At 39.5% G+C, this 26,927-nt stretch overlaps 1 protein-coding gene across 1 annotated transcript in view; it reads left to right on the top strand.

Annotated features, from left to right (window-relative positions):
- The window catches only part of Mib1 (MIB E3 ubiquitin protein ligase 1), a 108,647-nt gene that overhangs the window by 9,549 nt on the left and 72,171 nt on the right, over positions 1–26,927 (top strand). Inside the window, exons 2-6 of the mRNA XM_048447978.3 lie at positions 12,109–12,280; positions 14,253–14,382; positions 21,863–21,967; positions 23,942–24,008; positions 26,070–26,274. Of these exons, the coding sequence (XP_048303935.1) occupies positions 12,109–12,280; positions 14,253–14,382; positions 21,863–21,967; positions 23,942–24,008; positions 26,070–26,274 (679 nt within the window). The remainder of the gene's footprint in view (positions 1–12,108; positions 12,281–14,252; positions 14,383–21,862; positions 21,968–23,941; positions 24,009–26,069; positions 26,275–26,927) is intronic.

Genomic DNA, 26,927 nt, shown 5'->3' with positions numbered 1-26,927 from the left:
AAGATTCAATCTGTTACCTCCTTGGCCTTAAATATTATTTTTTTCCTGCATAATAAAATTGAACTACTTCAGGTGCACAAGTGTTCTGCTTCTAAAAGTCAAATAATGAATTTTAACTTTTTAGTGCAGTTATTTTAATGCCCCCCCCCAATCTCTCATGCAGCCTTCAAGCATGATATGTAGACTGTGCTGGCCTTGAATTTGCAGCAGTCCCCCTGCTTCTACTTCCCTGGTGTTGGCATTACAGATGTGTGCCACTGTGTCAGGCTTAAACTGACATTTTTGTTTGCTTTTTGAGACAGTGTTTCTCTGTGTGGCCTTGGTTGTCTTGGAACTCACTCTGTAGACCAGGCTGGCCTTGAACTCACAGAGATCTGCCTGCCTCTGCCTCCTGAGTGCTGGGATTAAAAGTATGCACCATCAGGCCCAGCAATCTTTTTTTTTTTAAATTTATTTTTATTTTATGATCATTGGTGTTTTACCTGCATGTGTGTCTGTGTGAGGGTGTCAGAAACCCTGGAACTGGAGTTACAGACAGGTGTGAGCTGCCATGTAGAGGTGCTGGGGATTGAACCCGGGTCCTCTAGAAGAGCAGTCAGTGCTCTTAACCTCTGAGCCACCTCCCCAGCTCCCCAGCAATCTTTTAAATATTTAAAATTATTTCCTTTGGGATTTATTTTACTGTTGCAATTTAATAGCTTACATCTTGAGTTCAGTAAATTGAATGGGCAATCATTCTTAAAATAAGCCAGTACCATGTGGGCAAATGGGAACTTTTAGAATACAGCTTGTTGTTGAGGAGCAGCAGGCCACTTCCCGCTTCCTGGCTCCCGGCTAGCTTTACCAAAATAATTACACAGAAACTGTATTCATTTAAACACTGCCTGGCCCATTATATGTAGCCTCTTATTGGCTAACTCTCACATTCTTTTAACCCATTTCTAATAATCTGTGTCGCCACTTGACTATGGCTTACTGCTATGAGTTTAACCAGCTTGCGTCTAGGAGAGGAGAGCCATGATGTCTGTCTGACTCTGCTTCTTTTTCCCAGCATTCTGTTTGATCTACTCCAACTATCTAAATTCTGCCCTATCAAAAAGCCAAGGCAGTTTCTTTATTTAACCAATGAAAGTAACACATAGACAGATAACCCTCCTATACCAGCTTGTCAAGAGGTAAACCTTGTAACTAGTCACATCTGGATTTGGCGTTGAGCCTGTCACTCTAGGCGAGTTACTTCTCTGAGCCTCAATTTCTTCATCTGTAAAAATGGGATAATACCTATTTTAGGATTGTTGGGAAAGTTAAGTAAACGTACGTAGAACACCAGGCTTGGTAAAATAGTGGCTCTTGTTAATAACAACTGATATTTTAATTAATTTAGCACTTCTCAAGAGTAAGAAATGTAGAAAATACAGTTGGTAGGTCATAAAGTCTTTGCCCTCAGTTGCTGTGGGATAATGCTCTTGTACCCTGTAAAGATTTGCTACTTGTATTGGTTTAATAAAACGTTGATTGGCCAGTAGCCAGGCAGGAAGTATAGTTGGAGCAACCAGACTAGGAGGATTCTGGGAAGAGGAAAGGCTCAGTCTTTGGTCACCAGCCAGACACAGGAAGCAAGATGAGAATGCTTCACTGATAATCAACCCATGTGACTGTGGAATTCCCCTCTGTATGCTGTGAATATGTTTTACTATCATTGGTTAATAAAGTGGCTGCTTCAGCCTATGGCAGGGCAGACTAGAACTAGATGGGAAAACCAAACAGAGTGAGAGTAGGTGGAGTCAGAGATGGCCATGTAGCTGCCGAAGGAGAAAGATGCTCTGGAACCTTTCCGGTAAGCCACAGCCTCGTGGTGATACACAGATTAATAGAAATGGGTTAATTTAAGATGTAAGAACTAGCTAGGAGTATGCCTAAGTCATTGGCCAAGCAGTGTTGTAATTAATACAGTTTCTGTGTGATTCTTTGGGTCTGGGCAGCTGAGAAACGATTGAGCAGTCTCCGTTTACAAACATAGACAAGAGTTATGGGTTAATTTCAGTTATAAGAGCTAGTTAATAATAAGCCTTTGCTAATAGGCCAATCAGTTTATAATTAATATACGTCTGTGTGTTTTGTTGGGAATTTTAATTATTCTATAATTTTAATTATTCTAATCAATGTGGAAAGTAGAAAAATATAAGCTATCCTGAGTAAATAGGGAATGTTGGGATCATGGGAGAGGGTAAAAGGGAAAGGAGTGGAGAAAAATATATAGCTCAATAAAAACAATTGAAAGAAGCAAAAAAGGAATTTTTTATTATAGTGTAGATATGTATACACAGTAACCACAGCTCTCCTCTTAAAGGGAATAAGAGATGGTTTATTCTGCAGTGAATAAACTTATCTCCATTTTTAGTGACTGTGACCTGGGAACACAGATTTAGGTTGTTCCAAATTCCAGGTTCCAACATGGAAGCAGTTTCATGAAATTTTAGTTTTACAAAACAAAGAAAGTCATACATCTATGCAAGTTTAAAATACATTGTTGGATACATCAGAGAGAAATTGTGGCAAGATGGGGGAGTTTTTCTGTAGGTTCAAGATGCTGTTGACATTCTTAGGTTGGTGGAAGCGAGTCCTCTAAGTAAGAGATTCCAGCAGGTTTCTATCTAAGTCACAAGATGTGAGTTCTGACCCAGTGGCAGACAAGGAATGTAATTAGCCACTGGACCTGCCACATGGCAGTCCCTCCACAGTACTGAAATTCTGGTCAGTCAGTCTTAGAAGATGCAGGTGCTTTTCTGGAGTTTTCATTCACAGACTCTAGGTGATTAACCCTTTCTGTCACATTAGAAAGAGTGAAAGTTTCAGAACTCTTCTGGTTTGATGATGACAACAGTTATGCCCTAACAATTAATTATGTTTGAGTAATGGTTATTGACTTTTTAATTATTTTTTATGTTAGAAATCTTTGTGGGTGTGGGTGTAGCTTTGAGATGTGGTCTCTCTAAGTAGCTGTCCCGGAACTTTCTGTGTAGACTAGGCTGGCCTTGAACTCAAAGAGATCCTCCTGAGTGTTGGGATCACAGGTGTGTGCCACTACACCACCTTGACGTTAGAAATCTTTTAGTTTGGACAGAATATCATGGGTTGCTAGATACCATGCTAATTTACTGGGGCTATTTGTTTTTATTTCTAAAAAGTTTTGGAATTTATTACATAAAACTTAAGATATCTGAATACATAATTAGTACATTAACGTCCCATCAACCTCAACTAGAGACCGTTTTTGTTAATTTGAGTACCTGTGCATTCGTGGCTTGTAGCATTGCCCTCTTTGAAGGTAATTATTGAAAATGAGTTTCTTTCATTTCCTTGATGTCTTTGTGTTTATGTACTGTTTCTCTGTAGCTGTACGGTGGTTTGTTCACAACACTTTAGCTGACCCACTTTCCACGATCTGTTGTGTGTTTACTACGTACTCCTATTTTCTTGTTCATCAGCAAGTGTTTATTTTTTCTTTTGCTGTTACATAAAGTTTCCTGATTTATACATTCTTGTCTCACTGTGCATTTGCTTCACACACATACTTGATGTAGGAGAGGCTTCTGTATTTCTGTTGCTTTCATTGGCTAATTAATAAAGAAACTGCTTGGCCTGATAGGTTAGAACATAGGTGGGTGGAGTAGACAGAACAGAATGCTGGGAAGAAGGCAATGAGGCAGACGCTATAGCTCTCCTCTCCAAGATGGACGCAGGTTAAGATCCTTCCCAATAAGCCATCACCTCATTGTGCTACATAGATTATTAGAAATGGGTTAATCAAGATGTGAGGCTGAAACTAATGGGCCAAGCAGTGTTTAAAAGAATACAGTTTCTGTGTAATTGTTTCAGGGGTAAGCTAGCTGGGATCCGGGCCAGAACATAGCCCGCCGTTCCTTATTACTACACATATTTGTTGGGAAACTCCAGTTCTTTTGTCTTTCTCTTTATAGGTTTTAACAGTACTTCTTGAATTTTTTTTAACTGGTTTTCTTAAGAACTTTTTTTTTTTTGATTATTGATCTTTGGTGCGGGAGAATTATCTGTATTCTGTCAATCATATTTTAATAAAACGCTGATTGGCCAGGCAGGCAGTATAGGCGGGAAAGCCAGACAGGAAGTAGGGGTGGAGCAAAGAGACTGGGAGTATTCTGGAAGCAGAAGCTCTCTCTCAGCCACTCCTGCACAGACCACCGAAGAGGCAACATGTAAGCTGTCACACTGAGAAAGGTACTGAGCCCATGTGGCTAAAATAGATAAGGATAATGGGGTAACATAAGTTATAAGAGCTAATAAGTAGCCAGAGCTAAGGGCCAATCAGTTTATAACCTTATGGAGTCCTGTGTGTAATTTCTCTTTGGGATTTGCCGGCTGTTGGGGTACCGGGCGGGACGGAAACCCCAACAAGCCGGCCCTCATGTTACATATGGCGCCCAGACGTGGATAGGTGAGTCCACGGAAGGCCTGGGAGAGTTTGGGAAAGAGTAGAGTGGGGTATGTTTTCTTGGTGGCAGCAGTTTTTCGGTTCTGCTCTGCTTGCTAGAGGCGGGCAAGTGCTCTCATCTAGGAGAGGCTTCTTGACTCAGCCTTGGCTGCAAAACCTTGCAGCTCATTGGGAGGTCCTGCCACGAAACACTTGGATGCTGTTGGTGGAGAGCTGAGCGCATGCTTTTCGGTCGTAGCAGGAAAAAAGCTGTGCTGTTTTGAAGTGCCGGTTTTCTGGGCTGTCCTGCCAGAGCAAACTCTGACTCTTTCAGGCAGGCAGTCTGACTGAGTGTGGTCTGTGAGCAGAATGCTGCAGCTTGCTTGCTGGCAAGGACCTTGAAATGCCATAGAGTTGTGGCAGTGAACACAGCTCTGGCTGGTACCTCAGCCTTGAGGCTGAAAAGCTAAGGAATGAGCTGGATCTAGCCGTCAAAGCCACAGCTCTCCCTATTGCTTAGTAAATTAAAGACTCATATGGTCAGAAAAAGAAAAATATACAGTAAAGAGAGATTCAAAGAGGAAGAAAACCTCTAAATGGTTTACAGTGTGTATATGCAGACTAAAAGTTAAAGTTCTTAAAGTTAAAAGGAAAGAAAGAGAGTAGTTGGGTGTGGTGGTACACACCTTTAATCCCAATGCCTGGGAGGCAGAGGCATATTGACCTCTGTGACTTCAAGGGGTAGAGGTAGATTGACCTCTGTGACCTCAAGGTGTGGTAGTACACGCCTTTAATCCCAATGCCTGGGAGGCAGAGACAGATCTCTGTGAGTTCAAGGTGTGGTAGCATACACCTTTAATCCCAGCACTGGGGAGGCAGAGACAGGAGGATCTCTGTGAGTTCAAAGACAGCCTGGTCTACAGAGTTATTCCAGGACAAAGATATACAGAGAACCTGTCTCAAAAAGTAAAAGTAAAAATAAAAGAAATAGAAGTTAAAATAAAGATGGAAAATACACAGAGAATCTTGATACTGTGTGTTATTATGCTCTCTTTGAATTGTTTGAATGCTGAGGAAGGAGCAACAGCTGCTAAAAGACTTTTGTTTATAAATGCTGCTGAATTAATCCAATATAGATATTTTGAAAATACCTTGGCTTCAAAACTGAAGTCAAAAGGTATGTTACTTTGGAGAAGAGATTTTGTTTTTGTTTCCACAGAAAACGAGAGGCTTTGGATTTATTCTGAGTTAAGAAAAATCCAGTATGATCAAGGAAGGCCACCTGAGAAATCTCCGACAGGAACAGATGGCCCAGATGTCTGAGTTCTTCATCCAGAACAGGTTCAAGACTGCTGCCTGAGATGATCAAGACTCACAGGATACTCCAGTCAGGACTTGATGATAATTCTAAATTTTCTTTAGGTCCCCTTAAGACTATCAGCGCCCCCAACCAGCAGGAAGTAGCCTGAAATACTACGCCCACATTCCCAACAAATGGATTATGGGTATTTTCCTTTGTTTTTAAAAAAAAAAAAAGAGGGAAATGGTGCGGGAGAATTATCTGTATTCTGTCAATCATATTTTAATAAAACGCTGATTGGCCAGGCAGGCAGTATAGGCGGGAAAGCCAGACAGGAAGTAGGGGTGGAGCAAAGAGACTGGGAGTATTCTGGAAGCAGAAGCTCTCTCTCAGCCACTCCTGCACAGACCACCGAAGAGGCAACATGTAAGCTGTCACACTGAGAAAGGTACTGAGCCCATGTGGCTAAAATAGATAAGGATAATGGGGTAACATAAGTTATAAGAGCTAATAAGTAGCCAGAGCTAAGGGCCAATCAGTTTATAACCTTATGGAGTCCTGTGTGTAATTTCTCTTTGGGATTTGCCGGCTGTTGGGGTACCGGGCGGGACGGAAACCCCAACAAGCCGGCCCTCATGTTACAGATCTTACTAACATTCGGTATCTTTTCTAAATATTTCCAACAAAATGTTGTTATCTTTATAAACTCTGTGAAAGCAGCAGATGGTCATTTGAATCTTAGTGGAGCGGTCAGAGCTTTCATCTGGTAGTTCATTTAATGGTGGAGGTATCTTAATAAAGCCTGGGAAAAAGAGCATTAGCTAACTCTCCAGGGTAATGCAACATGCAGCAGCATAGAGAAAAAACACTAATAGGTTTAGCTAGGGAACTTTGCTGTAGCTAACAGTTTTAGATGAGAAATTCATTGGGGGAGCTTAGGATCCTAAGGGATCAGGGAAATGTTGCCCTTTCTCCCGTTTTAGGTTTTCTTTAACCCCCAGCTTTTGCATTCTCACTATAAGTCCTACAGTGCCAGTGGTGGTAGTAGGAGGCTTGCTTGTTTTCTCTCATTTCTAACTCTCAGTGCCGGTCTGTTTCACAGCTGTTCAGTGGCTTTGTTGATACTTGAACTGTGGGAACCAAGAAAGGATTTAGATGTGCTTTTGATGGTTTTCCTGAAGTATTCTTTAAAACCATGGGTTGTAAATTGTAGAAGGTTGCTCCCTCCCTTTTTAATGTCGGTTGTCATTGTGTGTGCCTGTATACAGTTTATGAGTTCATGAATGTTTTCATTGTACTTTGTAGAAAATTAACTTAGAGATGAAAAATACATAGATAGGGAGTAGTTACAAGCTGCTTTTTATTTAGTGGGGGCTTCAGGATGGAATTTTTCTTACCGCCTTTGCTTAGCTGCTTCATCAGCTGCACAGTCAGTTCAAAGGGGGTGTTGAATGGGTCATTGTGCGTTTACTTTTGGGATAATGGACTACTTGGAGGTCTACCCTGGCTTGTTCAGAAACATGGCCATTTTGTGGGTGTTCAATATTACTGGTATCAATGTGATAACAATTTTGGTCGGCTTTCCTGCAATGAGATAGAGATTGCTGTGTGGTGTGGGTAGAATTGTGGGGAACGGCAGTGTCTACATAAACAGACAGAACTCAGTGTAAGGGTTAAAAAATCTCAATAGCAGCTATGTGCCCTCTTACTAAGTAAGATTTTAAGTGAGACATCCAACATGTCTGGTGCATATAGTTTCGTTATTAAGTGTCCTGCTATTACAGCTCTTGGAGTTAACACATGCTTAGTATAGATTCTTGGGGAAACTGCAAAGGGCAGTTCTATGGCGTATTTGGGTAATTTTCTTTCTAGTTTGTCTGTGCAGGTATATTATATAATTTTTAAAAATAGAATGTTTCATTGTAGATACTTGTGAATTAGGTAAATTGATAAATATTTTGTCATGGTGACATTTTGTGTTTTAACTATAAAATTTCCTTTGTGAGTTAATATAGTTTGTGTACATATAGCCCCAAATTTTCAGCATCTTTTACATTTTTGCCTTTATACAAATAGTTGAGTATATTTGTGCCTTAAAAGGATTTTGAAAGCAGGATCAAAGTCTCAAATGAATTAAAACTTTTTACAGGTGTTTTCAGTAGAGACTATGTCTGTGTTTTTCTCTCATTTTGCTATGCATTCCTTTATGACCCCAGATGGAAGGAGTAGATGACAGTTGCAGTTCATCCCTTTGATGTACACTCAATGTCTGAAGGATGTAATAATGTGCACAGTGATAGATTTAAGTTGTGTAGTGATGCTTTTGTGGTTTCAGATTCCAGTTTACATTCCACTTAGACTAGAGCATAACTCCTTTGAGATCTGTGGCTAATGGTTACTTTGATGATTGATAGAGGCGGACTTAACTTGCTGTAGTGTACAAGTCTTGATTATCTGGTGGGAAGTGGTGGGTGGGTCATCTACTAGCCTGGAGAGCTGTTTTCTGGGCAGCTTTGGGGTGAAAACAATTGAAAGGAACTGGGAAGATAAATGTATCTGGAATACCAGAGGTTTGGGGAGAAAATGGGCTTAATTCACACATGAATGATCAAATACTCTGTGAGGAATTGGAGATTTTAAATATTGAATATCATCTGGAGAATTGGACACTTTAAAAGTTCTTTCACTATTTAAAGACTGTAGAATTGACAAGTAGGATATCTAATTTTGATCACTAAGTTGTTCGTGTACAGGACCTAGTACATGTAGTGAATACATATTAAAGCCCTTAAAGTTTATCACTATATTGCTTTGGCTTCCATTTGAAAGTGTTTTCTCAGTTTTTAGGTGACAATATTGAACCTAGCATATTTTACAATTTTGTGCAACTAGTACATTATAGGATTAGGATCTTAAATTCTATATAAATGTTTTTAATCGTTTAATATAACATTATAAATATACAGGTCAGAAACCATGTCTGAACTTGTCAGTCCCCAGTCTAATTGTAATTTATTTATAGACCTTTGATTATATTTTATGGTCCTGCTAAGGTATGAAGCCTCTTGTACTTGTTCATCTGTGATGTCTTCCTTTCTTTGAGAGGCTTACCTATTTATCATGTCTTTGAAACCCTTCCCTTGCTTATTCTAACTTGTTTTGGTGCTGGCAGTTGGCTGCATAGATACTTTATGATCTACTACTGAGGTATATCCTCAGTCCTAATTAGAGAATTATTATTGGTTTTGGTTGATAGCTTCCTTCCCTTTCTTCCATCTCTTGTCCTTTTTTGAGATAAGTTCTTCTTCCTATGTAGACTAGGCTGGACTCAAATTCAGTCCTCCTGCTTCGGCACTTTAAGTACCAGTATTCTATCATCTCTTGACATTATGGAAAGAGTGATATTTGAATACCTGCCTGCTTCCACTAGGAGGAAAAAAAATACAGAGTAGGAAAGGAATTACGTCAGTTATTGTCTTAGTTAGGACTTCTATTGCCATGAACAGACACCATGATCATGGCAACATTTAATTAGGAAAACATTTAATTAGGGCTGGCTTGCTGGTTCAGAGGTTTAGTCCTTTATTGTCAATGCCAAGAAGCATGGCAGCATACAAGCAGACTTGGTGCTAGAGAAAGAGCTGAGAGTTCTTTATCTGGATTTGAAGGCAGTGGGTCTTTGAGTGTGAGCCATTGGGCCTGACTTGAGCTTCTGAAACCTCAAATCCCACCCCGCAGTGATACAGTTCCTACAGCAAGGCTACACCTACTCCAACAAGGCCATATGTCCTAATCCTTTCATGTATGACACCTGAGCCTATGGGGCCATTTTCATTCAAACCATCACAGTCTTAAAGAACTTGCCTCTCAAGCATGAATGCCTGAAATCTATCTGGAAGCCATGTCAAAATGGCATGGCAGAGTGCTTGTAATCCCACTAGCTTGCTGGCTAGTCAGTCTAGTCTAACTGGTGTGTTTCAGGCCATTGAGAGACATGTCTCAAAGGAGGTGGATGATACTCCCGAGGAAGACATCTAAACTTTTATTCTTGCCTCCCTAAGCTTTACACACACATGAACACATGAGTACTCATGAATACACTTGTTAAAAAAATTCTGGATGAGTTAGTAGACCTTGATGTCCACTGTCAAAGATTTGTAACGTAGGAGACTGAAGGGTTGAACATGAAGCATATTTGATGCTGGTACAGTCTTGGGTTGTTCAGTAGGGACCCCAGTTAACTGTTAGTGTGTGTTTTCTCCTTCCACTTTCCCCCAACTTTACTTTGGCTCAAACACAGATTTGTACTTGAGTTCAGCTCCTCGTTTGGAATTTGGTTATCTGGGTATAGAAAATGAATAATATACGCTCTTCCTTTTTAGGGAGTAGTTACTAGTTACTACTAGTAGCAGTAGTTACTAGTTCTTTTAGAACTTAGTGATAATATTACTATTTTTGTCCTCTGGCTGTTGCTCACACAGCGCATAGGACTTTTAGAACATACTGCCTCACCACCAAAGAACATTGCGCCTTCACCAAAGGAGGCTGAAAGTTTCTGAGTGAAAAGACCTCTTTTTTCCCCTTTAATTATGGTAAGCTCCCTAAGTTAAAAATACAAAGTAGGAGATTTCCGTGTTATCAACTGGGAATCTTTAGCATGGTTAATCTTAGTTCATCTAAATCCCACCTTCTTCTCTGCCTGCCTCTAATTTGAAATGTGTTTTTAACATTTTATATGAGGACACAAAGATAGTTTGTGCTAGTTTATAGCTTACAGTGAGTTCAGTTGCTAGGGTGTGCTTGTAAAGTGGTGGCACTGGTGTCACAAGTCACGTGCCACTTAAAACAGTTTGGTTTCAGCTTATTGAACCACTAGTGATAGCAGCGTTAAAGATAATAAGTGAGAACTGCCCCAGTCTGAAAGTTGCTTTCTATAATTTGTCATGGTCTTTGAGTGTCTGTTTCATCCTTATGTGAGCAGTGGGGGAGTTACAAGTAGGTAACGAGTTCTCCTTGAAGGGAGGACCACGCACCATAGTGTTGTTTTCCATTTAAAGATTTTTAGTTGTGTGTTGGCCTGTGTGGAGTATGTGTTCTACAGAATCCAGAAAAGGATGCTGGATGCCATGGGGCTGAGCTGTTTGATGTGGGTACTGGGAACTGAGATTGCTTCCTCTGAAGCACAGTTTATGTTCTTAACCTCTGAGTCAGCTCTTAGCACCAGTTGCTAATCTTCCTATTTTACAGTTACTGAGTTTGTGTGTGTAGGTTCACATGTGCCTCAGAGAGTGTGTGGAGGTCAGAAGACAGCCTGGGAGAGTTGTTTTCGTCCTGTCTCTATGTGGGTCTTGAAGATGGCACTCGGATGTCAGGCTTGGTGGCAAGCATTCTGAGCTGCTGAGGCGTCTGCCTCCTCATGCTGCTTAGAGTGGCTTGGGAGTTCCTGTGTCACTAATGATGACATTGAATTCCTTCCTGATTCCTTCCCTCTATCTCTTAAGTGCTGGGATAATAGGGTGTATCACTATCCCACCCTTAGCTAATAGTTTTCTAAAATTTAGTGTTTATAGGGAAAACACTTACTGCTGAGCACTTATTAAATAAGTATATTGGTAGTTTGTTTCTATGAGACCATGATGCTAAAAGTCCATTTCTTTTGGAGTAATTATTTACCTGACAATAGGTTGCAGTACTCTCAACAGTCCTAAAGGATTTTTTCCTTTGTGTGTGTGTGTGTGTATGTGTGTGTATATATGTTTGTATCATGCATGTTTGCAAGTGTATGGACACACAAATATTTGTGCATGTGGAGACCCGAGGTTGACATTGTGTATGTTGTCCATTCGTTGGGGCAGTATATCTGAACTGAATTCAGAGCTCAACTGATAAAGGCTCGTGTAGCCAGCCATCTTATTCTGTGCCCATCTCTGAGTGCTGGAGATTACAGGAAGGCAGCCTACCTGGCATTATATGGGTTCTGCATATCTGAACCTTGGTCTTCATCCTTGTACAGTAAGTACTTTAACTAGCTTGTGATTGTCAATATTTATAGTCAGAAATGCTTAGATTTGGGAGAAGATTGTTTTTGTGTTTAGCCTAGATTTTCATTTATGGACAAAATAATACTAGACAAATAATACTGGTTTGTGTTTTACTAATGAAATGAGAGTAGAAAACATGTTTAGCTTATGATTTACATTGATCAAAGTAATTCAGATCTGTCACCTTGAAATTAGATGTGTTGTGTTTTTCCCATCTTTTGTTAAAATAGCCTGTAATATGCTGTTGTGTTTTCCCCAATACAGTAGTGTGCAAATAAGTATTTGAGAGTAACCTAAGCATATGACTGTTCCCATAGGCATCAAGCATGATGGAACTATGTGTGATACTTGCCGCCAACAACCAATCATTGGCATTCGATGGAAATGTGCAGAGTGTACAAATTATGATTTGTGCACCGTTTGTTATCATGGAGATAAGCACCACTTACGGCATCGCTTTTATAGGATCACTACACCCGGAAGTGAACGGTAAGGGAAACAAGTTTTTTCTTTTTTTCTATTAACTTTAAAGTAGAATTAGGAAGTAGCTTTTGATAATTTAGATTTAGTTTTAGGGGAAAATGAATAGCAGGCTAGACTTGGATTGAACTTGTTGATTTGTGAGCGACTCTGTGAAGGTAAAATTTTATTATATGTGGGTTTCTCTCTTGTTTCTTTTTTTAAAGACAGGGTCTCATTGTAGAGCTCTGGTTGACCTTGAACTCAGTATGTAGTTCAGGCTGACCTCCAGTTATTACTGATTTTTTATAAGATAATCTTGGCTATTTTTTCTCTAGTGTGGAGACTTGCTTGACATTGCTGAACAGTTGGAAATATATGCCCCCTCCAAAAAAATTGAATAATTTTCTTATTATGCCCTTTGTTTTAATTCTATTCAATGAACACTATGGCCTGGTGATTGAGTCAGCAGGCGTTTATTGTGGATAAAGACTTGAGATATGGCTCAGATGGTAAAGTGCTTGCTTCACAACCTTGGGGAGCTATGTTTGAATATCCAGCACCCATGGAAAGCTAGGCACATGACAATTTTTATAGCCAGTGCTGGAGAGGCAGACAGAAGGATACTTGGAGCTCTGGCTAGTCTGTCTAGCTGAACATTGAACTCCAGATTCAGTGAGAGATCTTTTCAAAAAGTAAGGTGGAAAAGTGATTGAGTGACACCCAACATTGGCATCTAACCTTCTCATGTATGCATGCACACCTGTACACAAAGACACATGCATACATGAATGCATATACACACAGAGAGAGGCTATGCAGCAGCTATTGCATTTGTAATTTGTACGTAGTTTTCTTAAGGAGTTTATAATTTAAGAGGAATGATGATCTTGAATGAAAATTGTGATGTTTTAGACAGGATAATGTCTTAAGTCTTAGGATTGAAGAGGTGGGTGTGGAGCTTTAGGTAGTGGAGTCTTCTCATATAGATAGGATACTGCACTCATGTAAGTATGCAGCCAGTGAGAGAGCCACTGCTAGGGGTAATTGGGAAGGAGTTTTGAGTCACAGCATCTCATTTCAGATCATGGTCCTGCCATTCAAACTGAGTATTTTGGAAAAAAAAATTATTCTTGGTTTTTGCTTAAAATTAAAATTAAGGAATGATAAATAGATTTTTAAAAATGAGTATAATAATAAGATTACATTTAAAAAGCAAAAGCCTAAAATCTGAGTAAAAAGAATGTAGATGAGTAAAGGGCAGATGGCCTCAGATAAAGCAGCTGGCTCAAATAATTGAGTGAAATCTTTCCCAAGGTTTGTAAATGCTTATAAGTGTGCAATATGCTGGAGATAGTACAGTGTAGTTTGTTAGTGTTCTTGGGTGTGCAATACTCCGGAGACAGTACAATGTAGTTTCTAAGTGTTCTTGGGTGTGCAATACTCCGGAGACAGTACAGTGTAGTCAGACCTGGCCTCAGATTCAGTTTTCTGGCATCCATGTAGTACTCTGAGTGTTTGATTCATTGTTCACTTTTCACAGATTCTTAAAGATGTTCCCACCCCCATTCTGAACCCATCTTGTTCTTGACAACATTTGGCAGAAGCAGAGGTCTACTGTTCTTTGTAGAGAAATCATGCTCTTGAAGTGATCAAAATGCTGCCACTAGGTGTTTTCCCTGAGTCACAGCTAAGTGTGTGGTTTGCAGCTCATCTGAGATACTGTGTTCAGCAGGCCCTGACAGAGGACACTTAGAAACATAGCCTGAAGTGGTAGTGCTAGGTGCCTTTTCAATTCCATTGCTTTATACGTTTTTGCGAACCTGAGCAAAACTTTTTTTCATGCGTTGATTCCACAGTTGTAAAATGGGCAGTTTAATGTTGTCTTTATAAGGAGCGAACACTTTCCCTGTGTAAAGGCTTTTTTTTTTTTACATTTTTTACATATAAGTTACTATTTCTCAGTTTTATAAACTGTGAAAACAAAACTTTTATTTTTTAGGGTTCTGTTAGAGTCTCGTAGAAAATCTAAGAAGATTACAGCCAGAGGAATCTTTGCAGGTGCCAGAGTGGTACGAGGAGTGGACTGGCAGTGGGAAGATCAAGATGGGGGCAATGGGCGTAGAGGAAAGGTATGGACTTTAAAAATTGGCCATGTATTCTAGAGTGTTGAGAGCTGAGATTTCTCTCTCTCTCTCTCTCTCTCTCTCTCTCTCTCTCTCTCTCTCTCTCTCCTCCCTCCCCCCTCTCTCTCTCCCTCTGTGTGTATGTGTGTATTTTACGTACTAATCCCAGTTCCCTCTCCCTCCCCTCTTCCCACTCCCCCACTTACCCCTCTCCCCAGCCCCCATCTGCTGCTCCTCAGAGAGGGTAAGGCCTCCTATGGGGAGTCAACAGATTCTGTCACATCACTACACTGATAGTGCGGGAGAATTATCTGTATTCTGTCAATCGTGTATTTTAATAAAACGCTGATTGGCCCGGCAGGAAGTATAGGTGGACCAACTAGACAAGAAGTAGAGGTGGGGTGATGAGAACAGGAATATTCTGGGACGCAGGAAACTCCCTCTGCCATTCCTGCGCAGATCACCGAAGAGGCAACATGTGAGCTGTCACATTGAGAAAGGTACTGAGCTGTGGGCTAACATAGATAATGATAATGGATTAATATAAGTTACAAGGACTAATAAGAAGCCTGACCTAATGGGCCAATCAGCTTTATAATTTATAGAGATCTCTGTGTGATTGATTTTCTCTGGGACTTGCTGGTTGTGGGGTACTGGGTGGGAACAGATACCCCAACAAGCCGGCCGTCATGTTACACACTGAGGCAGGGCAAGGTTTCTCTTCATCAAAATGGACTCCAAAAAACCAGATAATCCATTAGGGATAACTCCTGGTCCCCATGCCAGTGGCCCCACAAACTGCCCAAGCCATCCCCTCTGTCGCCTGCTTTCAGGGGGCCTAGATCAGTCTTATGCTGGTTTCCTGGTTGTCTGTCCAGAGTCAGTGAGCACCCACTAGTTCAGGTCTATTGTTTCTGTGGGTTTCCCCATCATGGACTTGACCCCTTTGCTCATGTTACCACTCCTCCCTCTCTTCAGCAGGACTCCGGGAGCTCTGTCCAGTGGTCAGTTGCACAACTAACCACTGTGCATCTGCTTCTCTGCATCTGCTTCCATCAGTTATTGGATAAAGGTCTTAGGAGATCATGTCTATTTCCCCTTCTTAGGCAGATCCATGTATGTCTCTCTTAGCGTTAACATCCATGTATATTACTTAGCGTGTCTGGGGTTGTGGATTATAGTCTGGTTATCCTTTGCTTTATGCCTAATATGCACTTATGAGTGAGTACATACCATATTTGTCTTTCTGGGTGTGGCTTACATCGCTCAGGATGTTTTTTTTTCCCACTTCCGTTCATTTGCCTGCATATTTCAAGATGGTTTTTGCCACTGAGTAGTGCTCCATTGTGTAAATTTACCACATTTTCCTTATGTATTCCTCAGTTGAGGGACATTTAGGTTGTTTCCAGGACTGCCTATTCTGAATAATGCTGCTGTGAACATAGTTGAGCACATGTCCTTGCATGCCTGTTTTGGGTATATTCCTAAGAGTGATATTGCTGAATCTTGAGGTAGATTGATTCCAGACCCTAACCCTAACTTGCCATACTGATTTCCAAAATGACTGTACAAGTTTGCACTCCCACCATCAATGGAGGAGTGTTTTCCTTACCTCACATCCTCTCCAGCATAAACTGTCACCATTGTTCTTGACCCTAGCCATTCTGTCAGGGGTAAGATAGAATCACAGAGTTGTTTTGATTTGTATTTTCCTGATGGCTAAGGATGTTGAGTAATTCCTTAGTGTCTTTTAGCCACTTGAGTTTCTTCTGTTGAGAATTCTCTGTTTAGATTAGTACCCCATTTTTAAATTGGATTATTTGGTATTTTGGTCTTTAGTTTCTTGAGTTCTTTGTATAATTTGGAGATCAGCCCTCTGTCAGATGTGGGATTGAAGATCTTTCCCATTCTGAGGCCTGCCATTTTGTCTTCTTGACTGTGTCTTTTGCCTTACAGAAGCTTCTCAGTTTCAGGGGGTTGTTTCTCTCAGTGTCTATGCTACTGGTGTTAAATTTAGGAAGTGGTCCCCTTGCCAATGCGTTCAAGTATACTTCCCACTTTCTCTTTTATGAGGTTCATTGTAATTGGTTTTATTTTCAGGTCTTTGATCCATTTGGACTTGAGTTTTGTGCATGGTGATAGATATGGATCTATTTGCATTCTTCTACATGTTGATATCTAGTTATGCCAGCACCATTTGCTGAATTTGCCTTTTTTTTTCTATTTCATCTTTTTAGTGTCTTTGTCAAAAATCAGGTGTTCATAGGTCTGTGGATTATTATCAGGGTCTTCGATTCAATTTTGTTGGCCCGCCATCTTTTTTTTTTGTGCCAATACCAAGCTGTTTTTATTAATGTAACTCTATAATGGTGTTTGAAGTCAGGGATGGTGATGCCTCCAGAAGTTCCTTTATTGTACAGGATTGTTTTGGCTATCCTGGGCTTTTTGCTTTTCCATATGAAGGTGAATAATGCTCTTTCAAGGTCTGTAAAGAATTCTGTTGGATTGTGATGGTTGTTGCATTGAATCTGTAGATTGCTTTTGGTAAAATTGCCATTTTTACTACGTTAATCTTACTCATCCAAAAGCATGGGAGATCTTTCCATTTTCTGATATCTTAATCAATTTCTTTCTTCATAGACTTAAAGTTCTTGTTAGGTCGTTCACTTGTTTGGTTAGAGTTATCCCAATACACTTTATGTTGTTTGTGGCTATTGTGAAGGGTGATGTTGCCCCGATTTCTTTTTCAGCCCATTTATCATCTGTATCTAAGAGGGATACTGATTTTTTTTTGAGTTAATCTTAATGTTATTGAAGGTGTTTATCAGCTGTAGGAATTCTGTGATAAAAACTTTTGGAGTCACTTATGTATACTGTCATATCATCAGCAAATAGCAAAAAGTTTGACTTCTTCTTTTCCAGTATGTATCCCCTGACCTCCTTTTGTTGTCTTATTCTCTATGGAGAACTTGGAGTATGTATTGAATGGCTATGGAGACTCATATAGTGCCTATCCCGTTTGCAGCCCTCCTGCAAAGTAACCAATAGTCATATTTTGTGTTTACCATTTTCTTGTTTTTCTTTATTACTTTTTGTGAATGTAGATTGTCACAAGAGCAATTGATATTTATATTTTGAAAATGTAACAGTCACGGACCTAGGTATTGTAATGGCAGGACAGAATGCTCCTTTTAAATGAAGGCTCTCAGAAAAATAGGAACAAAATAGTCTGTAGTAAATTGTTTTTCTTCAAGATCTCTAAAATTTGTGAGAGTCCTTTGGAACTTTCAGTAGGCATGGCTGTTCATGAGTTCTGGGAACACAGAACTCAGCATATGCTATGAGGTGACAGACGTAGGGCTAGATAGTGGGTGAGAACATTGTCAAAGGAGATCCATTGCTGTGTAGTTTTCGCTTCTAAGCTCACTGTAGAATGTCATGTTTTATAAATAGGATAAAGCAGAATATTCCCACCCCTGTGTGTGGGCGGAGGGGGAGAGAGAGGGCGACGGAAACAGACACCTTAGCTTGTGCTGCTTTCAGGGAATCAGGGAATGGGTGGCAGAGGGGCAAATAGAAATGTCATCATTACATAGTCCAAACAAACAGTGCACTTGATACCTCTCAGATGTGGGTCAGACATAGTGCGTGGCCAGTCTGTTCGTAGGTTAGTAGAATGCACTAGCAGTGGAGATCTTGGTGATCAGCACTGGCTAGTGTGGGTGAATCACTTGATGTGCTTGGTACCTGCTGTTTCCCCTGGATCCCTCTCTCCTCTTTGTTCTCTGTTCCAGTATGCTTTACGTACTCGTATCTTTTGGTAGAACACAGCTTTAGACAGTTCATAAGAAGACGAAAATTAATATTTTTATTTTGAAAATGATTTTCTGTTCTTTCTCACAGATGGGTAGGCAGAGGATTAGAAGTGACTAAGATAGTTGCTATGAGGCACTCTGAAGTCACAGAATTGGGACTTACTGGGTTTTGTTATTCTAGTTTGCTTTCTGTTGCTGTGACAAGAATACTGACTAAAACTAACTTAGGGTGAGTCTGTTATTGCATCCTGCAGGCTGTGTTCTACCATCTAGCGAAGCAAGAACAGGAGCTCAAGGGAGGAACTGAAGTAGAAGCCATGAAGGGTGCTGCCATTGACTGGCTTCGTATGGCCTTCTCAGCTTGCTTTTCTATACCACCCAGGGGTGGCACCTCCCATAGTGGACTGGACCCTCCCACTTCTTAGTCATTTATCAAGAAAAACCCCACAGGCTTACCTACAGGCAGTTTGATAGAGGCAACCTCTCAATTGGGTTCCTGCTTCCCAGGTGACTCCAGCTGTATCAAGTTGGTAAATAATAAGAGAATACTACCCAGCCAACACTTTTTGGGAGAATGATAAAAAGGAATAAAAGTGGCATTCCTGAAGCTGTGAATTACCACTATACAGTTTTGGTTTATTATTTGCTATTTTATATATGTATGCTAAGTCATATGCCTCCTTTTAAAAGCAGTTTTTTAAAAAATATTTATTTATTTATTGTGTATACAATATTCTGTCTGTGTGTATGTCTGCAGGCCAGAAGAGGGCACCAGACCCCATTACAGATGGTTGTGAGCCACCATGTGGTTGCTGGGAATTGAACTCAGGACCTTTGGAAGAGCGGGCAATGCTCTTAACCACTGAGCCATCTCTCCAGCCTCTTAAAAGCAATTTTGATGGAGAAAAATCTGACACATGTCAAAGTACAGAGAATAGCATAACAGATTCCTAGGTATTCATCACTCAACTTAAAAAAATTATGAGCCTTTTAAAAATGTTTAAAAAAATTTATTTATTGAAGCATTCCAGATCTTTAACTTTGGCTGATCCCTCTTGTGTTTTTTTCTTTTCTTTTCTTTTCTTTTCTTTTCTTTTCTTTTCTTTTCTTTTCCTTTCCTTTCCTTTCCTTTCCTTTCTTTTCCTTTCTTTTCTTTATTTTTTTTTTTTGTGGTAGTGAATTTTGAACCTAAGACCTCACTCATATACTGATAAGTAAACTATTAATAAAATAGATCTTTGGGGGATGAAGAGATGGCTCAATGGTTATGAGCATTGCATGCTCTTGTAGAAGATTTGGGTTCAGTTCCCAGCACCTACATGATGGCCTCACAGCTGCTTGTAATTCAAGTCCAAGGGATTCAAAGCTCTTTTCTGGTCTCTGTGCACTCCTGCACACATGTAGAGTTCATAATCTCCTGCAGGCACACACGTACACATAAATAAAAATAAACCAATCTGAATCAGAGTTTCTTAAGTTAGTGTTAAATTTACAACATAAAGTACTGGTTATTTTCAAAATCTGAAGGAAGATTACTGCTACAGATGCTATATTGCAAGTTTACACCACACATAACAAACTTGTGTGTGAGATTGTACAGTGGTTAATTGGGCAGAATCCTGAAGCATGGTAGAGCATTGATGGAGTAAATTTAGAAAGATGATTGCCTCTTGAGAGACAGGCAGAGGGGTGGATGAGCACATGGGGTCTTGAAAAGTCTTGGCATTTTTCTTTACAGTTTTTCAAGATGGGTTTCTCTGTGTAACTGTCCTGACTGTCCTGATCTTGTTTGTAGACTGGGCTGGCCTCAAACTCACTGAGATTTGCCTGCTTCTCTCTCTCTCTCTCTCTCTCTCTCTCTCTCTCTCTCTCTCTCTCTCGTGTTGGGATTAAAGGCGTGTGCCACCACTGCTATGACATTCATTTTTAAAGGTAGTAGAATAATTATAAGGGTGTTTGTTTCTTTTTTTATTTTTAAAAGTATGCATATTTTGTTTTTTACAATACTTATAAAATTTAAAAGAATATATGGCGTTATTAGTAGTTTAAAACATTTCTCAAATGATTAATTAAATCTTAAATGAAATCATTTTATTTGTACAAAAGCACTGCCAAATACCTACCCAACGAAACAAAGAAGAAAAAAAAGTTCAATATGTACTTTTACTTTAAGGAATACTAGTCGACTGGGTGGTGGTGGTGCACGCCTTTAATCCCAGCACTTGGGAGACAGAGGCAGGTGGATCACCTACCTGATCGAGGTTAGCCTGATCTACAAGAGCTATTTCCAAGTCAACTAGAGTTATTATACAGAGAAACCCTGTCTTGAAAAACAAAACAAAACAAAACAAAGAAATGTAATATAGTCCAGGTTATTCTTTATGTTTGTGAAATGCTGGTGTATGTGAGTGTTAGAGTGGAGAAAAGTCATCTGGATTGTATGTGAACAACCCTCTGTTCTTAGGTGTAGACGCTGGGAGTGCCAGCTTGGTTACTGTATGCTACTTTGTGCACTTGACTCTCGGCCTTAAGGATTAGTAAGCAATCAATACATGAATGCATGGGCACATGTGTTTGTGGTAGAGAACAGGGAGAGGGAAGGAGAGAACAAATTGGAGTTTACCCAGGTAAGTTTCAAGTATCAGTTTGTTTGTGGGTGTGGCATTATGTCTGCATCCACCGTAGCACGCTGTTCTAGCCGGAGTAGCCTGTTTTCTTGGCAACTGAGCAGTGCAGTGCCACTGACATTCTAAACAACTCTGGGTTTGTCATCTTGTAGCTGACTAGAAACGGGTTTATCTTCAGTTGTTTAGATATGTGCTTAAAGATTTTAAATTATGTATTGAATAATTGGCTAAAAAGAGTAAACTTTGTACTTAAAGGATTTTAAAATTTGCATTATTTTAAATTTTCTGATAACCTATTTGCCTAATTTCTTTGCCTTCTAGTTAAAAATTTCTACAGTGATATTAGAATGTCCTTCATAACTCTCAGATAAGGTCAGGTGTGGGGATATAACCCCATAATCTAAACAGGAAGTTTGAGGTCTCCTGGGTTGTGTTCTGACAGCTTGTCTCAACACCCCTTCCCTCAAACAATAGCCACAACACCAGGCTGGGGGTACACTCAGTGGTAGAGTGCTTGCCTAGCATATAGAGAAGCCCAGGACTAAGGAGGAAAATCAGCATAAACATTTACAGAAGCTGGATTTGGTGCTACACACATCCAGCAGTTCTGTCTCTTGGGAGGCTGAGACAGGAGACTTTTGAGTTTGAGGTGAGGATGGGCTGCTCAAGGATAGTCTATCTTAGTAAAACTTATAATTCTGGAGAAATAGGACTTTATTGATAATTTAACAATGCTAAAAGTGACATAGTTGGCAAATAGATATTTTTATTGATTTTGTTATATAGGTTGATAGATGAAAAGATATTTAAGATTTCAATATAGTTAAAGCATCTAACCTTTTCTTTTGTTTGCTTTTTTGAGACAGGGTTTTTCTACGCAGCTCTGGCTATCCTGGAACTTGTTTGGTAGACCAGGCTAGCCTTGAACTCACAGAAGTTCTCCTCCCTATGCCTCCCAAGTGCTGGGATTAAAGGCGTGTGTTATTGCTGCCTGGTTTCTTCTTTCTATTTTTTAAAAAAGTTTTTCCCCCCTTTTGTTGTTAGGTAACAGAAATCCAAGACTGGAGTGCATCAAGCCCACACAGTGCAGCATACGTTCTCTGGGATAATGGTGCTAAGAACCTTTACAGAGTTGGCTTTGAGGGCATGGTGAGTAGTAAGGTAGCACAGTCTGTGACAGTGGGCGGGCCTGGTGGGAACTGATGCCCATCCTATGTGTGCATTCTGCCTTGTGTCTGAGCCATGGGTCTGCAGCAAGAAGGACATCTGTGATATGAGGGTTTCAGCTCCTTAGACCTGACTCAGACTCTGTGTGTATAAATTGCCTAATAGCAGATATGCTTTTGCCATGGTAAAATGTTGAGTGGATTTAGCTTTTGAAATCTAAACAGAAAAATTAGAGTCATCTATAGGACTGTTCTTTGGAGTAGATTTGGATGCTAGTATTAACGAGATGGGTTTTGTATTCTATGCTGTGGTAGCTGATAAAAAGTATAAATTATTTTTAAGGAAGTTGTTTTTTTTTTAAGTTTTTATTTAAATGCATTGATGTTTTACCATGGGTGTGGGGTCTCCTGGAAATGGAGTTACAGACATATGTGACACCTGTTGGGTGCTAGGAATTAGTTCTGGGTTCTCTGGAAGAAAAAGTCAGTGCTCTTAATCCAGCCCCTCTTGTAGTTTTATTAGAATACAGAATTGATGATTAAATGTGACTATCTTGTATGCACAATCCCAGCTCTCCAGGAGTGGAGGAAAGAGGATCTTAAGTTCAAGGCCAGTTTGGGCACATAATGAGACTCTCAAAAAATAAAAAAGAAGATAAAGCAAGAAAGCAATGGACAGATTTGGAAACATCTAGTGGAGAATAACATAGGTTTAATCAATAGATTACCTTATATTTCTGTATTTCATGGACCATTGTTCAAATTCTAACTTTATTTTGTGACAGGGTCTCACTGTGTAGCTCTGACTGACTTGAAACATGCTATATAGACCAGACTGGCCTTGAACTCACAGAGAGATCTGCCTCACTCAGCCTCCTAAGTGCTGGGATTAAAGATGTGGGTACCATATCCAGCCTCACTGTTTATTTTCAAATGCAAATTTCTTTAATAACCTTTGAATTATGAATATATTCCAATTCAAGAAATTATCATTGTAGTTTTGTTGTATAATGTTTTACTCTTGGCTTTTTGAGGGGCCTACCACATAGCTCCCAAATAAATCACACACGAAGGGTTATTATTATTATTTATGAATGTCCAGCCTTAGGTTGGCTTGTTTCTAGTCGACTTTTCTTAAATTATCCCATCTATCTTTTGCCTCTGGACTTTTATCTTTCTCTTCTGTAAATCTTACTTTCACTCCTACTTCATGGCTGGCAGGGTAGCTGGCCCCTAACGTCCTCCTCTCCTTATTCTTTTGTTTTTTTTATTTTACTCTCCGCCTGCCAGCCCTGCCTATCCTTGCTTCTGCCTCACTGTTGGCCATCTAGCTCTTTATTGGAACCTTCAGGTGTTTAGGCAGGCAAAGAACCACAGTTTTACAGAATTAGACAAATGCAGCATAAACAACAATCACACACCTTAAAATAATATTCCCCAACGTATTTTAATTGTGATACTGGGGTTTTGTGCATGCTAGGCAAGTGCCTCAGCAGTGAACTGTTTCCCCAGCACAGAGAATTCTTTGTTTCATTCCTCAACTGTCTCTGTCTTCCATTTGGAGAGCAGAAAAATAGCCAAATGTCTCCTTAATATATTTTATTTATATATTAAAGCTAATATGAACTTAAACAAATGCTTTATTTTTTATTTTTTTCTTTATTTTTGAGATAAGGTTTCTATGTCAGCTTGGTTGTCCTGGAACTTGCTTTGTAGACCAGGCTGGCCCAGTTTGTTGCTTGCCATGTGCTTTTGAAAATATTTAATGTTGAAGTGTTAACTTTGAACTCTAAAATTAGTTAGTGGAGAGTCAATCAGGCTCGTCTTGTCAGATCAGTGTCTAAGATGTGACTCTCCTGGGGCTGCCTCTGCCGTGTGCTGAGTGAAAAGTACCTCTTCTAGATCTTGTGCCATATTTCAAGTTTTCATGGGTTATTTTCTTGGTTTCTTTCCTTAGTCTGATCTGAAGTGTGTCCAGGATGCCAAAGGAGGTTCTTTCTACAGAGATCATTGCCCTGTGTTAGGTGAGTTAAGTAGATTAAAGAAAATTGCTAAATCATGAGTCAGGTCTATAAAGATCAGGATAATGTCTAAATTTGACATAAAATTAATTATCATTAAAGTTATGTAGAGAAATTCTTGGTTTCATTTTATTTAGTTTTAAAACCTTTATTCCTTTTCCATGGTTTATTTATGCTCAGAAGGAGTTGTTAGGTCTTGGGAATTGGTATGCTATTTGTGTCATAAATATGCATTTAATACACTTGTAACTGAACTTACACCATTGAAAATTTTGTATTAGATTACATCAGTGTTGTTTCTTCCACACTACTGAGGAAAGATTTTGGCAGTTTAGTGCTTATAAATATCTCACAGTTATTATAAAACTGTTGCAAGGAGGCGGGGAGACTTGTTTTTCCCGGCCGCCTGGCTAGCTTATACCCGAAATAACCACACAGAAACTGTATTAATTAAAACACTGCTTGGCTCTAACTTCTTATTGGCTAACTCTTACATATTAGTTTAACCCATTTTCATTAATCTGTGTATTGCCATGTGGCAGTGACTTACTGGAGATTCTAACTGGTGTCCATCTCTGACTGAGGATCCATGGCTTCTTCCTTACTCTGCTTTCTTCCTCCCAGCATTCAGTTTTATCTTCTCAGCCTACTTAAGTTCTGCCCTATCAACTAGGCCAAGACAGTTTCTTTATTCATTAATCAATGAAAGCAACACACAAACAGAAGGAACTCCTACACCATAAAACTAATTTCCTAGTAAAAGAACAGCTCTATGATCAAGGTAATACAGTAAATATAATTCCAAGTGACATAAATCCATTTGTAAAGAGTGTGATAAACCAGACCTGCTTTCATTTGCAAATGCATTATTGCGATGAAGCTCTCAGTCCCTAGATGCCACCCTCTCTGAATCATCTGACTTGCCTTTTGTCCATAAGTGCCATCTTCTTCCAGCATGCTTTTCTCTCTTTGTAAAGGTGGATGTAGGAAATACACGTTAAGATCCATAGTGTAGTGTTTTATGGTTTAAAATCTTTATACTGGGACGTTTGTTTTAGTTGACCTTAGACAAAAATGTGTAGTTTGTTTATTTAAAAATGATACTAAGCACATTTGAGAAAGAAATCTGAGATATCCCCTTTACATTCTCTGTTTTGTTACTATGGTTACTGTGGATAGCTCTGGTGCAGTGCTAGTCAGCAAGACATCCAAGCAAATCCCTGACTGTTCTTATTCTCCAGGGCTCTCTACTCTGACTTAGGGTTGGTAGTCTTTTGTAGATTTTGCTTCTACTTAATTTTTATGAGTGATTATATTGTTACAATTTTTCCGCCTTTTTTTGTGATCCTGAGAATTGAGCCCAGTGCCTTTTGCCTGCCTGAAAAGAGGCACGCCACTTAGCTGCAGATGTACCGTGGCCCACATTGTTGCAGTGTTTAAGTTAATGCTTTTTTACTTTTTCTGTACTTGAAAACTCTGCTCTAGACTCTTTACACTGAATTTGTAAAACACATTGAGATTGAATGGGATTTAAAAAGTGTCTAGATCCTTTTTGTATTTAATAACATACTTGAAAGAAGGGGTGGATTACTGGGCACATAGTTGCAGTTAGCTCTGGTGTCTTATAGTGTAGTACGGTTCCAAAATAGCTAGAAGAAAGAATTTGAAATGTTTTTATCATAAAGGATAGATATTTGAGGAAAGGAATATGCATACTACCCTGATTTGCTCATTATATATTATATATATGTCATAGTGTATCCATGAATATATATAATTATCACTTGTCAATTAAAATAAACTTTCATTTAAAGGTTCTAAGGGAATACCATGAATAGTTGTTGGTCAATAAGTGAGTGAGGTAAAGTAAATGTAAAGAACAGACTCTTACACACAAACACCAGAACTGATTACACAAAATAAAGAAGAACTAGAAAATTAACATAGACTTCTAATCAGTCATGATAACAAGGTAGTGATCATACACACAAGTGCAGCTGCTTACTACAGTGGCTCTTTTTTCTTTCATTTTTTTCCTTTCATTAATTGTGTTTGGGATTATAGGTGAGCAGAATGGCAACAGGAATCCTGGTGGATTGCAGATTGGTGACCTGGTAAATATAGACCTTGACCTAGAAATCGTACAGTCTTTGCAGCATGGTCACGGAGGATGGACTGATGGGATGTTTGAGACTTTAACTACAACTGGAACTGTCTGTGGCATTGATGAAGATCACGACATTGTAGTGCAGTATCCAAGTGGCAATAGGTTGGTACTATTTCCTGAATTTTGATGACAAAGTTAACATAAGAGACAGAAGTCTTAAAGAAAGCAAGTAACATGCTGTAATTCAAATTTTAAAATGTTGGTCCTTAGGCAGTATATACAAATTCAGAATATGCTAGTAAGGCATTTAGGCATATCTGTGTATGTTTACCTGCGTGCACTTTTACATAGAAGTCAGAGGAAGCTTGCAGAAGTCGGTTCTCTCCTTACATCTTAGGAGTTCTGGGGTTTGAACTCAGGTTGTCAGGCTTAGTGGTAAAAATGCCTTTACTTGCTGATCCGTCTCATTGATCTTGTATATGATTCATACTATTAAGAGCCTTTTTCCCTCTGGGGTTGCTTTAAAAACAAATGTTCTTGTATGCTTGTAATGTTTTATTTATTATTTATGTGTTTGTGTGCTTGCATGAGTTTATTTGCACCATATGTATGCAGGAGTTGTTGGAGGCCAGAAGAGAATCCACTGAAATGGGCTTAAAGGTGGTTGTGAGCCACCACGTGGGTCCTGGGAATCAAACCCAGGTCTTCTGCAAGAGCAGTAAGTGTGCTTAGCCCAGTGGTTCTCAACCTTCCTAACGCTGATACCCTTAAATACAGTTCATCATATTGTGGTGACTCCACCATAAAATTGTTTT

Source organism: Myodes glareolus, chromosome 13 (assembly GCF_982192425.1).
Source record: "Myodes glareolus chromosome 13, mMyoGla1.1, whole genome shotgun sequence".
Classification (NCBI taxonomy): domain Eukaryota; kingdom Metazoa; phylum Chordata; class Mammalia; order Rodentia; family Cricetidae; genus Myodes; species Myodes glareolus.
Note: the sequence above shows the minus strand (reverse complement) of the source record. Positions and strands in the feature narration are given on the sequence as shown.